This window comes from Podarcis vaucheri, assembly GCF_965113315.1.
Source record: "Podarcis vaucheri genome assembly, chromosome: 9".
NCBI classification, from domain to species: Eukaryota; Metazoa; Chordata; class Lepidosauria; order Squamata; family Lacertidae; genus Podarcis; species Podarcis vaucheri.
This window is the reverse complement of record NC_138767.1, coordinates 27,103,433-27,118,861: the sequence shown is the minus strand read 5'-3', so window position 1 is coordinate 27,118,861 and position 15,429 is coordinate 27,103,433. Positions and strand designations below refer to the sequence as shown.

Below are 15,429 nucleotides of genomic sequence, written 5' to 3'. Positions count from 1 at the left end.
TGGGTTATTGAAATACATTGGGGTAGAGCATTCTTTCTTAACATGAATCTGAAACTTTTAGTATTCTATCAAAACTGCATTCTACACAGCATAACATGATTTCAAATAAGAACTTGACATTTTATTCTAAAGAGGAAGCCATCTTGAGGAACGACATACAGTGAAGAAAAATCACCATCATTGTTTCTTAATATTTATCAGTGGTCTCCCTCTTAATGAATCCTAATGCCCTAGGAGGGCACAAGACTTAGTTAACTTACAACAATACAACCATACAAAACTAGCAACTAAATAGTAAGATCACAGAAGGTAATTTTATCATTCCAATATACAGTGGTGCCCCGCAAGACGAATGCCTCGCAAGACGGAAAACTCGCTAGACGAAAGGGTTTTCCGTTTTTGAGTTGCTTCGCAAGACGAATTTCCCTATGGGCTTGCTTCGCAAGACAAAAATGTCTTGCAAGTTTGTTTCCTTTTTCTTAACACCGTTAATACAGTTGCGACTTGACTTCGAGGAGCAACTCATAGAACGCAGTGTACATAGTAGCCTTTTTTGAGGTTTTTAAAGACTTTGGTGATTTCTGAAGCTTTTCCAAAACTTCTTTTGCAGCCATTTGGTAAGTTAAGCTTTTAAAACTTTTTGGGGGGATTTTGGATTTTGGGTTGGGGTGTTTGGAATTCAAGGGCTTGGTGTTGGGAAGGGGTTTGCATCTGGAAGCTTGTGTTTTTTTCCTGCATTTTTATGATTTTCTGTGACCATTGGGCCACTCTGCTGTTTTTTTTAAAAAAATCTGGGTTTGAATTTTGAAATGCTCTTTACAGTATGTGTGACTTTAAAGAGCACTTGTTGTACCAAATTTGGCTTTGTTTGGACTTTTTTTGACCATAGGAACGCATTAATTGATTTTCAATGCATTCCTATGGGAAACCGTGCTTCGCAAGATGAAAAATTCGCTAGACGAAAAAATTCACAGAACGAATTAATTTCGTCTTGCGAGGCACCACTGTGCTTTATTTAAATCTGAATTTGTAGAACATGAACTATGTCTTAAATCTTCTTAAAAGGCAGAACTAACCATCCAGAGAGCCAGCTACAAAAATAAGGCTCTGTTTTGGGGGCCAGGGTGGGCAAAACTGAAATCATGCAGAGACCCACACACAAATTCACTGGCATAGATCAGAGTTAGGCATTCCATAAACACGTGTCTTGGTTTCAGAAAAGAGGTGGGACGGTAAACAATTAAACAATAAAATAAAAATAGTTTTGTGCCTCACTCTAAGAACTCTTAACACTGTACCTGCATCACTAAAGGCATCCTCATCAGTGAAATGATCATAGTCAGAGTGTTTAAAAGCTGCATAACACATAAGTTAAATTTCAGGAACAGGGTCAAAAGGGAGCAACTAATGGCATATGGTAGACTGGGAAGAAATGTCATTACCTTGCAACCAAGAGAAAACCAAAATTATTTAAAATAAACATGGAGGGGGTGAGAGAGCAGTATATATACTGAACAACAGGAGGAGGATTAGAGAAAATCAAAGTAATTCTTCACATGGTAGATCAGTCTAGAGGCCAACACTGGATGAATCACTGGAGATTCATGATCTGATCCTCCTACCTTCAAATTTCTCTTTAAAAGCAGTCATTTGATGAGTAGCCCTTTCACCTCTGGCGTTTTCCAAATACAAATAATGTGCTCTGCTCACCCAGCTATTTGCTCCAATGGAGAAAATATACAGGTACACATGTGCTTATCGTAACAGGGCAAACAGCAGCTGCAAGATGGTAGGGAGGGCTAAACTGAGACCTCCCAAGAAATGAGATCATAAGACCATTGGTCCATCTAACTCAGTATGATCCACGTGGACTGGCCAAGACTCCTCAATGTTTTCCACAGGACTGTTTCCTAATTCTACCTGAAGATGCCAAGGACTGAACCTGGAACCTTTTGCAATCAAACCACATACATTATCACTTAGCTATGGCCCATCTTCATCTAATCACAAATCTTTAATGTCTCTTATATTTGATGCTAACATATCTTTTTAATAAATAAACAAGCATTTGTACATTTGTTTTTTAGCTTATGGGTTTTTTCAATCTTTTGAATTAGCCACTTTAAGTAATGTGATGGTTTCTTAAATCCAAAGTTCAGTATATATTATAACCAGTCTGGCTCATGTGGTTTGTGGTCAGCTTACCTTCCTCATCAGACACATCCAAGACTTCAGTCATAGTTTCAGGTACATTGAGCTTGTGTTTCTCAGTTACAGTCTGGAAAAGAGAGAGAGAAAGAGACATCAGTAAACAGGTTAAATAGTGGGGGGGGGGAACAAAACTGCTAAATATCAAAAAAAATGAAAACACCCAGGCTTTATCATAGTATTTTTCAGTTAAATCACATTTCAGTCTCACTCTGACATTCGAATCATGTTCTGTAGTTCTCATGGTTTTTCCCCCTCCACAAAAGATGTCATTTCCTTTTATTGCTACAGAAAACTTGGTCATGTGCTGTAATGAGCAGCAGTTTCCTCTAGCAACTGATTTTGCATTTTAAAATGCTTTTAGCAGATTTGTTAATTGATATACATGCAAAACATATTCAACCCTTTTGAGGCAGGATGAGTTCTAAAAACACATTAGGTAACGTCTACAGAAAGAAGTTAAAGGATGCATATGGAACTTGTTAAAGCTGTAAAAACCCTTAGAAATGAAGCTTTGAACGATGCAAAATATTCAAATTGAAAAAAGATGCGAACTCTGAGCAACATGTCTGATGAACCTGCACCTAAAATAGTAACTTTATTACTTTCTCATGTTTTACCAGTATATTTCTATTAGCATTTTATTCATGTATTTGTTTCTTAAAGCTTGTAAAATTACAATTTGTAAAAATTCAGAATAATTCTGTTTTGTGATTTAAGCATACAGATTAATATTTAATTCTTGCTAAGAAAACCAGCCACAGTAGCTTATGGAAAGACAAAATAAGTTGAGTTGAACGTTGAGACATTACCAGAAGAAAGTATTAGAGGGAAGCATATGAGGGTTGTAGTTGGCCAAGTCATACCCATGGCAGACCCATCAAAATCAGTTGAATTGAATAACTTAATCCAGAAATTTTCATGGGTCTATTCTGAGCATAATTTGGTTGAATATAACATATAAAAATAAATAGGTTTTCAATAAAAATCTCATAAAAGTGTAGTTCATCATTTAAAACTGAAACCAAGATTTAAAAGGTGAAAAACTAATATGACTGTGAGAAATCTTAAGTGATAGACTAGACAACAACTGACATAGACAGCACCAGAGGAGGGCAGTGTAGCAATATCCCCCCTAGGTAAGCAGTGTGCACACATACACACACTGCTCTATGGAAATTTATCATTATTTATTTATTTATTTATTTATTTATTTTTTATTATTATTATTATTATTATTATTATTATTATTAGAATCATACACATCAAATTAAAATAAATCCATTTAAAATTAGCATATTTATTTGAAAGGTAACAAAACAAAAACAAAAACAAAAAAATCATTAGCATACAAATATCCTGTCCACTGTCCAATGTGCTCAAAATCAGAGCATATTGTTGGTTTTCTGTATTTCTTTAAATATAAATGTTCTATAAATATCAACGTTCTCATCACAGCCAAACATGAATCATGTTGAATCATGATGGCATCCAATATAAGGACAAATTCATTTAGGTGTGGATAACAGGCCTCAAATTACTCTCTTGTAGTGAAGACATGAGGAGTGAAAGCACAAGCTGATAATGTTTTTAATATTAACTGATTTAAGAAACTAGTGATTCTTCTTTTTTTCCTTTGCATGCATTAGTGATTCAATTTATTGCACTTATATGCTTCAGTTGAATCTCAAAGCAGCTTACAAACAGTAACAACGGCAGCAATAAACATAACAGAACATCAGTGCAAAACATCACAATTACAATACCCGGGGCCAAATAAAAGTTGGCGTTACCAAATCATATACAATCTTTAACAAATCAACAATTATAAGTACTTATAAACTATACAACAATACTAATGAAGCAGCAGCTTTAAAAAACCATTATTACAGGGTGTGATCACCCTGGCACACAAACTGCTTCAGTAACCATTATCCCTACTCAATGTATTAAATGCAGAGAGCCCAGCATCTTGAGAGGAACTTGATGAAATAAGAATACCTAGAAGCACTTCCATACTATAACAAACACTTCCCCCAAATCACATAATCTTGTTCTTGTGGGCAACAGCCCTACTGCTGTAACTCAAACCTACAAACTCATAAAGAGACTGAGGAAAAATACCCCCGTCCTTGGGACTGCATGCTATCACCAAGAAGTGCCACCAAGAAGTACCACCTAAGAACATGGGACAAGTCTTTTGGATCAGGTCCACAGCCCATCTATTCCAGCATCCAGTTCTCACAGTGGCCAGCCGGATGCCTGTGAGAAACCGGCAACCAAGATCTGAGCACGAGAGCCCTGTCCCTTTCTGTGACTTCCAGCAACTAGTATTCAGAAGCATAATCCCTCCAACACCAGAGGCAGAGCAGAGCCATCATGGCTAGTAGCGACCCCCCCCCCAAAAAAAACACCATACGCCAGTAGCAATCCAAACAATTAAAGGGAACAATATCTTTTTACAGAACTATGGGCCAGGTGAGCAGCAATCGGCAGCAGGCACAGCCCATCATTCTTCCCAACGGTTCTGCTCAACAGCTCAACAATGCTTAAAAGTCACATGCCTTTTCTTTTGTAAAACCAGAAAGTTTCTTCTTCATTAGAAAGGTCAGACAACAGCGGGAAATCAAAGCCTGCCGAGATAGATTAAATGCACACTGCAGGGCATATGTTTCCAACATCTCTCTTTTCAGCAGCAAAGAAATGAGTTAGCAACTACATTCAAAGAAGGAAAGCCTGCTGATGGAATGATACTGCCTAAAAGCAGAAAGAAAGTAAAATGCTTACTTGCAAAGTGATATGTGGTATAGTGGGAAGTAGCATCTTTGATTTTTCTGGGGTTTTCTGAGTAAAAGCAAAGATGAAGTGGACCTTCTGTTCTCAAATAGAAAATGGCCTGGGCAATAATATGAATACTCAAGCTCAGACAATATCTGAGCTGTTCTCTTAACATTGCTGGTTGAATACAGAGGAAGATTATCTGGAACTGTCAGAAGCTGTGTGGACTGTCCTACTAATCACATGATGGATTAGTATTTGGGGGTTTTGGGTCAGTATGGAATTTTTTAAGCTTTACTCCTCAAAACAGTAGGGATAACAAATTTGTTCATGGTGGCATACATTCACCATGTAAACTTTACCATCACAGGGGTTTGTAGCTGCTTCATAAAGATGGCAGCCTATCCAGTTATCTCCACCACATATTTCTTCTACAGCCACTGCTGGCTTGAGATTTATTTTTCATTGGATTTCCCTCCTAACTTCAGAACTAGCCTCTCCTAAAGGGTGTTACCATATTTATTTTCTTAAAATAGGCTCTCTAATAGTACAGTCAATAGCAACTTGCCCAGTGGGGTGGAAGGGCAACCATAGCATCCTGGCAGGTGTGTTGTTGCCATTTACAGGGAAGGAGAGAGGGAGGGGTGATTGGCACAGAACAGAACTCTGCAATACTACTACCAGCAGCTGCAGTTATCACAGCAATCATTAATGTATTTTTTGTGAGTATGAAATGACTGAGTCTTATGAACAGATATAGAGAGTCATTCTTCTTTTGCAGTTTGTTTGGGGTTTTGCCATGCCCAGTTCAAGTCTTTCTACTGCCTACATCTCATTAATAACCCACAGCTCACTCTATTTATAATTCCCAACAAACCATTTTGGTTATATCTTTATCAGAACATAACATCTGAGACTTACTGTAATCCTGCATTGCAAAAACAAAATTGCTTTCACTCACACATCTGGACATTGTTCCAGTTCCAGAACCAATCCTCAGTTTAATGGGAATTGCTGAAATCTATGTACTACTCTGATGTTTAAGTTCTTGAGTCCCTTGCATGGGATTGGGGTTAGAATGTCGGAACAGGACCTGGGAGACCAGGGTTCAAATCCCCACTCCACTATGAAGCTCACTGAGTGACCTTAGGTCAGTCACTGCCTCTCAGCCTAACCAACCTCGGAGGGTAGAGGATTAAATGAGGAGGGGGAGAACCATGTATGCCACCTTGAGCTTCTCAGAGGAAAAATGTGAGCTATAAAAGCAAATAAAGAAAATGTCTAATGCATACTTGCAAAAACAATATGACTGACTAAAGATTCTAGGTTGACATTACACAAATGCACAAAAGGTGTAAGGTCCCCGCATACTCTGGAAATGGAAATCGGATCAATGTAAAAAAAGATATATGAACTATGCATCAATATATCAAAGTACAAAATAAAAAATGAGTTACAAAGGTTCTAAATAAATATATAACAATAGATGCACACTATGCATACTGTAGTCAATAAGTTAGGAGACATGTCCTTTTATGAATAGGACAAGGAATGTTGCTTAAGGAACAGCCCTCTAGTTGTCAGTAGGGTGCATGCACTCTCAGTGTGCACTCATGGCAAAAAGCCTGGCTTTGAACATGCCTCATACAGGCATGTTCCCTTGCAGCTACTACACTTCTTGTGCCATTTGTACACTAGGGGTCCTTTGGGAAACGATACATAGCCAAGTCTCAGGTTTACTGATTTTCTGCTTGGTCTCTATAACACACTAGAAAAGTATCTCGTGTTCTTTTAGATAAGCAAACCACAGACAAGCAGAGACAAAAGGTGCAGAAAAAGTCTAACTGTAGATACTTCAGCACTAAATTAGGATACCTTCAGCACTCAGTTAGCAATGGATGCATATGTACTTCATGGGCTAGGCATGCCAGTTCTAAGCAGGCCAAAGGTGGAAGTGCAATTCAATGTGTAGACCCTCTGAGACTCAGGATTCCAGTACCTGAAGGAGACCTTTCCTGGAATTGTCCCGCCTCTTAAGATCTGAATGAGATGCTCTTTCTGATTTCTTACATCCAAAGCTGGTAGCACAAGAACAGACCCTCTCTGTGGCCATTTGGCTGGTGCCTATGCTGTTATCCTTCTGTAGTCGGCAAACAACTCTGCCGTGTGGAGATTTTATGGACCTGTCTGAATTTTTTGTGTGGTTTATGCATTTTAATTGGTTCTATCTGTTCCTCATGTGCATTATTATGATATATATTGTTACCTGCCCTGAGGTCAAGGGTGAGGGAGGACAGGAAAAATATCCTAAATAAATGAAGTATCTTCTAATGGCATTATAGCTAATTTGAATTCAAACAAAGACCCATTAAGCCTGACGTGAGAGCGAATTTTCCTGTTCAAAGTTAAAGCAGATGAATATGACTCACAGTTTTACATCATGGTAATTTGGGGTATGTTCAACCCAGTTAAACAAGACAATTTTAAATATTTTAGTCTCACGAACTTCACCAAATAGCAGCAGGGTTTAAATTCAAGGATTCTGCCGTAAGTAACTTGTGGACAAAAATGATAAAGTAGCACAAAGTTTAGCAACAACCAAATAAAGTGGTGAGCAGCAGGCACCTGCACTCATTTACAGTGTTTAAGTCTCATTCTGCAGCATCAGAAAGGGCAGAAAAAAAGAAATAGCCAAGAACATGGAACTCAAAATGAGGACTTGGCATGGCATCCAGTTGGATCTTTTGGAGATGCAAGGCATACAAGCTACACAAGACCATCTTAATATATTTTATGGTATGTATAAATAAATCTACATTTCCACAGCTAGAAGTCCATGGGTACTGTCTACAAAAACTGAAAAATAATTGCTACATTTCAATTATACTTCTAAAATGATAAAATAAGAAAGGAAAAACAGAATCAAAAATAACTAAGAACAGAAATGCCCCTCTGAATAAAGAATGGAAGATAAGGCTGGTGATACTCACAGTTGTGGTGGTAATCACTTCCTCGGTTACAACCTTTAATGTATCAACCACTGAGATATATCCCAGACGCTTAGCAATTGCTAAAGCAGTGTTGCCATTCTGAAAGGAGAAAAGAGGGAGAGAAGGAGAAGGAGAGGGAGAGGGAGGATTATGATATGAACCAATGAGATCACACCCTGCACTGAATGAGCCAGCATTTCCATCCAAAACAAGGCATTCGCTTAGGAAAATCAGTGTGCTTTACTGTTAAATCTGAATCTCTCTTTGCAACTTTGCTCAGACTACAGCCCCAATTGCCATGGTAACAAAACACACAGAACATCTGCCTGTTACACTTAATAAAAATCTACTGCTTTTAATGGTTTAACCCACAACTTTCTATATTACACTTTATAAAATCTGGCTTTGCTACAACTCCTGATTAATTTTACCAAACATGTTTTTAATTGAGAATAACTTGATTAATAAATAGCTTAAGAGGCTCCACTTGAAAAATAGAAAGATGAGATGATTCATGCAAATGGTGCAACAGGAAAAAAAAACCTAGGCAAGGCAAAACAAATCAGAGACCGTATTTAAAATTCAATATACAAATGCCACTGCCAACAGGATGCCCTTCAGATGTTGTTGAACTACAGCTCCCTTAATCCCTGGTGGGAATTGTAGTCCAACAGCATATGAAGGAAACCACATTGGCTATCCCTAGACTGGGGGGATAGAATATTCAGCAATTATATGCTTCAATTTCTATTTGGGTGAACAAAATATATTTAATCCAAAAGTAGCACCACTAATTTGTGTTATGTTTGGGGCTGTACCAAATGTCCTTCAATTTCAGTTTTCAGGGGATAAGTAGTATTTTCAGGGAGAATGTGAAATATTTCCTAGGAAAATCTAAACTGTGCAAACACTTGCCATCTGAGAATACTTACACACACACACACTCAGTGCAGTTTCAGCACCAAATTTTGATTTCTCATATGTTGATTTTTGGCTGGAGGAGCTTCTAGACTGTTGCTATTTTCAGCTAAAATTTAATCATACACCAACAAATTTGGGCTGTTCCATTATTGTTGACTGACAAGTCTTGCACATCAACCCATTTCCCCTAAAGATTGGAGTTTTTTGCGATAAGGAGGGTGACTGGAAAATGTAGTGGGATGACACTTAATTTGGTGCAACACTAACCTCCCCGCAAAGAGAAAGCTTTTCTATTCTATGTGAGAAATGACTGCGTGAACAGGGCACTGTTTCATCTCAGTTCTAGTCAGGCTACATAGAAAGCCAATTTGCCCTCTGGGGGTTTGTGGGACTGCTGTGCCGGGCCTCAACTGCCACCCACCTTCTGATCAGATAAGTAGCCCTTCTTAACCTGAGAAGCCATGGTTTCCAATGTCAACCACCTTCTGAAGTTGCACACCTTCCTATATGAGCACCAGTTCCTGGGGGCTGACCCCTTTTGCCCCCTCAAATATTTTTGGGTGGGAGCTCCCCCCCCCATGTCCAAAAAGCACAGAGGTGAAGCATGGAGCCAAGCACAGCACAGCTCCAACGGCCAGCTCCTCTTTCTCCTCCTGCCACGGAGGTGAAAGAGGATCAAAGCAACTTCCTGCTTGTGGTGGCACCAGGAGGAGCCACCAACCATTGAAGCTGTGCAGATGCTATGTTTGATTCTGCCCCAGCTCCTCCTGACATCCTGATGTCAGGTGCATGACGTTGCGTCCCCTTCCCCCATCGCCCTTGCAAGCTGGTGCCTCTGCCTCCCTTCATGTTCCTCTGAAACTCTTTGAAGGAACAGATTTCAGAACTGATCCTATCAATCAGGCCCCATCCTCTTTTGAATAGAATACAGTCTTCAGGTTGTCTTGACATTACACTTTCACTGAGTCTAACCTTTAGTCACACACTGGGGGAACGTGGCTATCGGTGAAATTACACCATACTCTTATTCTTTGAGGAAACGGATACACACTATTGTGTCACAGCCAATCAGGAAACAATCTAAGGTAACAAATTAGGCACTACTCTTTCCCTATGCTGGATTATAATTTTATTATCATTAGCCTAAAACACAGAACCAGAAAGAGAAAACTACACCATGAAATGAAGGAAACAGTGTGGCAATACCATGCTTACCGCAGTGATTGCATTTGGTTTGGCCCCATGTTGGAGAAGAACATTGATGATGTGTGTGTGACCTTGCTGAGCAGCTTGATGCAGAGGAGTGTACCCATTCTGAAGTTAGTGGTAGTTCACACATTTAGGGGAGGGAAAAACAGCAACATCAATATATATGTATATCAATATATATATGGTATCTGAAGAAGTGTGCATGCACACGAAAGCTCATACCAAGAACTAACTTAGTTGGTCTTTAAGGTGCTACTGGAAAGAATTTTTTTTATCAATATATATATTTGCATATTCCCTAGATTATTTTAATGAAGGTATAACTCATAATTGCTGGCAACCTTGCAATCATATCTGTTTGGATATTGCAATTTTCATTATTAATATATTTTATAGAAAAGTATTCTTTCACCATTAATAACTAAAGGCAAGTAATAGCTACCAGATTTATATTAAGGTTTAGAAAAAGGGAGGTGGTGAGAAATTAATCAATGGGCCAAAGCTTATAGGACAAAGCAGTTATTAAGTAAAGACTAGTGATGCCATGGAAGTTTGTGAAGTTTTTATATTCTTTAAAACTGTTCACAACTTCCCCTCCATGCTTTTCAATGGGCTAGTCACTGGAAGAGAAGTACGAGCAATACATCACACAAACCCTTGTTGATCATCCAATTGATTTATTTTTCTTGGAGATTTCAGAGTGTAATATAGCAGATCCATGAAGAAAAAGCTAACACAGGCTTCAAAGTAAACTAACTTTTGGTTAGAAATTCATTTTTCCATTTGCTTTTCTTATATGCCGCCTATATTTCCTAAAGCAGGCTTGTGTTCTAAAAGCAACTTCAGCTAAATATAACACTGGGTGAGACAGAACATTTAGAGACAGAGGCAATGCCACAACATTTCCAATCCAGCCATTCTTAAGGCCACACAGTAAACTACTGAAATGGAATTTTTCAGAAGTTATTACAGTAAAACAGCAAACTATAAAACTCTTCTTGCTAATAACACATCACGTGCCAAACTTAACTGAATGTCTTGGATGCAATTTAAAGAGAAGTATATTCAAAATTGGTGCATCTTATCTTTTATGTTTCCATATAGCAGAGGACATTTTAAAACAAAACAAAACCCCAACCCCTTTCCAGACTAACTGGCAGCCAGATGTATGGATTCACTCAGTTAAAAGAGCAGCTTCCTTTTGCTAGATTTTCAAAGTATGTATCTATCTCTTAGAAGCATGGGAACGAGGTGTTCTTTTTCCTATAGAGGGACTTCAAAACTTTCAGCTGCAGAATGCAACTTTAAAAAAAACTGCACTTATGCTGAAAGCCAGTTGGAAAGTAAAGGAAAGAATTAGGAAGGGGTAGAAACCGCAGTTAAGGTTCACTGCTTGCCCCCACATGGCTGCATTGTGGGACAAAGGCCATGCAAGTCAACTGAACTTCTTATCTTGTCCAGAGGGTTGTCAGAGAGTTCTGTCATTCTTGCATCAGGCCACTAGATTTCTTTGCTGGGTTCAGAGGAAGGGGCTTCCCTCCTCTGGTAGTCCAGAGATTTCCATGCTAGGAGCAGAGGAGGGCAGAATGTGCCATTCATTTCCTGCCGACCTGCTCAGTCATCCTGCTCAGACCTGCACACAATTCCTTATCAGCTATGGCTTATATACAAGACCACTCTAAAACTTGTATTCATCATTGATGAAGGCATGCCTGAACCAATATGTGTTTCAGAAAAATCACATCAAAGCACAAGTCTCTGGATCATTATTCTGCTTCCATTTTATAACAAAATAATCTGAAAATTGAAATCCACATGAGTGATCATCTGTGTCTGCTTCTCATACATGCACATGTGTCCCTAGTCCACAAACAAATTATTAATGGTTCTCAGCTTGGCTTACTGAGTACTGCATTGCAATTTTGACCAAACTTGCTACAGTCAATGAGAACCACATTCTGCTTTCAGCATACTTCCCTGAAACAGTTAAAATACGAAGTGCAAATTACCATCACATGTTTGCAAAGCAGCAAAGGGGAGGGGGAGAGGAAATTATGAACAAATGTTTACCTTTGTCTTTGCATTGACGTTAGCTCCCTGCTTCAGGAGAAAGTTGACCATCTTGATGTTCCCATAGTGACAAGCCACTATTAATGGACTGTAACCCAGCTACAAATAAAAAGCAACCCAAAAAAACCACAAAAAATAAGTAGTGAATATGATATCACACTGGAAATTTATTTTATCATCTTGGAAGTTACTGATATACCTTAGTCTGGGCATCTTTGTTTGCCCCATGTTTTATCAGGATATCTGCTACATTCACTTTATCTTCTTGAGCTGCCAAATGTAAAGATGTCAATCCACTCTGTAAATTAAATATAAACAGTCCTTTATTGTATTATAGATACAGGAGTATTTGCAACAGCTGAACCTTCTGAAACAGCATCAGCAGCAACCAAACATAAAGCTTATTACCACAGTCAAGCCTCAGGCATACAAAGGCATGCATGGTAGTAGCTATGTCTTCATTGAAGAGAAGATGTCTTCTCACCATGAACATCCCGACGCTGTGAACTAGTGCTACCAGGGGGCCTGAATCCCATCAATGGAAGGAATCTTAATCACTTACAAGTCAGAAAGACTGCCAGCTATCATTCTGTCTATCACATCCGCCATGACTAGATTTAATTCTAGGAAGCTCACTCACAGCCAATCCCCAGTTATGGCCCAACATGAAAGAGCAGCAAGTGCAGATCTGAAGAAGATGAATGCCAAAGGTAGAGTTGGATATCATGAGAGACCTGATAGCTCTGAATGCTATGGCCAGGGGCCTCATACACATATTGAACAGGAGAACATCTTGAAGAACATCCTATGAGGACAATGAGCAAATGTCCATCACAAGCCTTTGGGGCCTTTCTCTCAGGAATGAACGAAACTTTCCAAGAACAGATCTCCCTACACAACTGACCAACTCCCACAGTCATGCCAACAACATCGCAGCACCAACATAATAAATGCATGAAAAACTCCTCTGTTATTCTATAGGCAGAGAACCAGGCCATGAGAACTGCCTAAGTACAGCACCAAAAACCAAGCAAGAAAGTGTTTTAGAAAGCTTCTACTATCCAGATTTTATCGGGATAGAAACATATTTATCTGTTGCTGCATATTCAACATACAATAATATTTTTCTGTTAACTGTGTCACAATACTATCCCTTCTTTCCATTTTCTAGATAGCATTAGGGTTTTCCATTAACAAGAAGGCATTACCTTTGTGGCCACATGGATATTAGCTCCTTTCTCCAAGAGTAAGTTCACCAGGTCAGCATGACCTTCCTGAGAGGCCAGGTGAAGTGGAGTCACTCCTTGTTTGGTCAAAATATTGGTCTCTGCTCCATAATTCAGCAGGGTTGTGGCTATTTGCATCTGATTCTTCTTAGCAGCAATATGCAGAGGGGTATATCCATTCTAAAAACCAGTTGCTTTGAATTAATATGTAATGCCTGCTTTCTTTCACAATAAATATCAATGCACTATTTCTCCAGAAAACGACCATTCCTTTCTTACTTTTACTGAGTCTAAATCTTCCACCTAAGGGAGGAATATTCTTCAGCAAGCAAGAAATCAGCCAGGGATTCTTGTGTCAGATCACAGCAGCATGGGATATTTTTGTGACACCAGTCAGTAGTGAAATCCTCAAAGGTTTGCACATTATTCAAGAACAGGACCATGCAATGGCTTTTCTTAAATCCTGTCCGTCCCTGGAGATTCCCCCCGAAAGCTTAAAGGTCTACTTCTGTTAGACAGTATGCAATTTTAATGCAACTATTTCATAGATAAAAACAGATAAGCATCACCTATACTGTCAGAACTCCAAGGAAACATTCTTGAATGGAATAGGAAATCTCACCTTAGCAGTAGCATGGGGGGAAGAACCTTTCTCCAGCAACAGTAGGGCCACCTTCTGGTTGTCGTAATGAGCAGCAACATGGAGGGGGGTGAGGCCATTCTGGAAAGGGCGGGTTTATGTTATGGCATTTAGTGATGGTTAGCTCTGCTTCAAGCTACCGTTACATTACAAAAAAATATGTTAAATAAGAAGCGATTGACTGATAACAGCACAACATAAACATCGAACTCAGGGTGAATTATTTTCATATTAGAAAAGTTGCTTAGGAACAGAAAGGGCATTAAAGAAATCATTAGTTAAGGGGCTTTGCTTTGAAAGGGGATAGGCTATTAAGAATTAATTTAAATTGTCCTAGTTTATATATTTTACAACTTTAACCACGCTATTATGCCCTGTAGGCTAATGAGGCTCAAATATGAATTACAGAATGGAGTAAAGCAAAATAATTCAGTCTTACCAACAGAATCATTTGTCAAGTTCGGGGGGGGGGGGACTTGATCCATATCACTGTACTTTTATCCTACCACACTCACTACTGAGAAGTCAATGTGGAATTACATGTTTATGTAATCAGAACAAAAATTTACATTACAGAGAACACGAACTCTGCTGAAAATGGTAGCCCTATCAAGTTCTCTCCCACCTGCTGTGTGCTATCTAATTCAACTTGCTGTGATATCATTCCCTGCCACTATTGCACATAATTAGCTGTAGCTGGCAGAGAAACATGGAGAAGCTTTACCTACAGATATTGCGGAGTGTGAATAGGAAATTTGACTTAGGACCAGCAGTGCTGGCAAGAAACCAAAACTTTTACAATAAGATTGTGCAAAGTGTTCCATATGCATAATTAGACAGTGCTAAGATGCACGCATGAAATCTGCTTGAAGGTTATTACATCTCCGATAACTGCTTTGTGTATTTGGATAGATTTGACTTAGTTTATATGGAGTTAGATACTATTGATTAAAAGTTTTTTTTAAAAAAAATAATTATTTCAGAACTATGGATATCATTCTTGCTAAAAAAATTAACCCCTATCCAGCTACTTTCTGCTGTATTTAATTCCTGCCCTGAGTCTCTTAACCATTTCCCCATATAAGTTCCTGATTTGTTGCCCAATTCTACAATTATGGAATAAAATTTGTCTGTCAACTGCATGTCATTAATTAACTAATATAATATTTCAGATTTGTTTTCTGCAATGCTAATGATATTTCAGTGTTTGTTAACCACACTCCTGCGCATACAAGTCCTTTTTGGTGTCAAAAATTAATTTATGACACTCTTGGGATCATCAGTTGCATTTTATTTATATTAATATATAAACAAACTAATATATAAATAAAAGCTATTTCTAATAGCTGCAATGGAAAATTATTAACAGTATTGACTGGAAAAGGAA

At 38.5% G+C, this 15,429-nt stretch overlaps 1 protein-coding gene across 30 annotated transcripts in view; it reads right to left on the bottom strand.

The window, feature by feature from the left end:
* ANK2 (ankyrin 2) overlaps positions 1–15,429 on the bottom strand; it is a 318,251-nt gene that overhangs the window by 58,909 nt on the left and 243,913 nt on the right. For 25 of the 30 annotated variants that reach the window (XM_082236854.1, XM_082236863.1, XM_082236871.1 and 22 more), the window contains 7 exons: positions 14,025–14,123; positions 13,385–13,582; positions 12,376–12,474; positions 12,177–12,275; positions 10,113–10,211; positions 7,977–8,075; positions 2,206–2,278 (listed from right to left, as the gene is read on the bottom strand). In XM_082236854.1, coding sequence (XP_082092980.1) covers positions 2,206–2,278; positions 7,977–8,075; positions 10,113–10,211; positions 12,177–12,275; positions 12,376–12,474; positions 13,385–13,582; positions 14,025–14,123 — 766 coding nt within the window. Of the gene's footprint in view, positions 1–1,298; positions 1,356–2,205; positions 2,279–7,976; positions 8,076–10,112; positions 10,212–12,176; positions 12,276–12,375; positions 12,475–13,384; positions 13,583–14,024; positions 14,124–15,429 lie in introns of all 30 variants that reach the window. The other 5 variants (XM_082236844.1, XM_082236869.1, XM_082236845.1 and 2 more) reach the window with 1 other exon arrangement.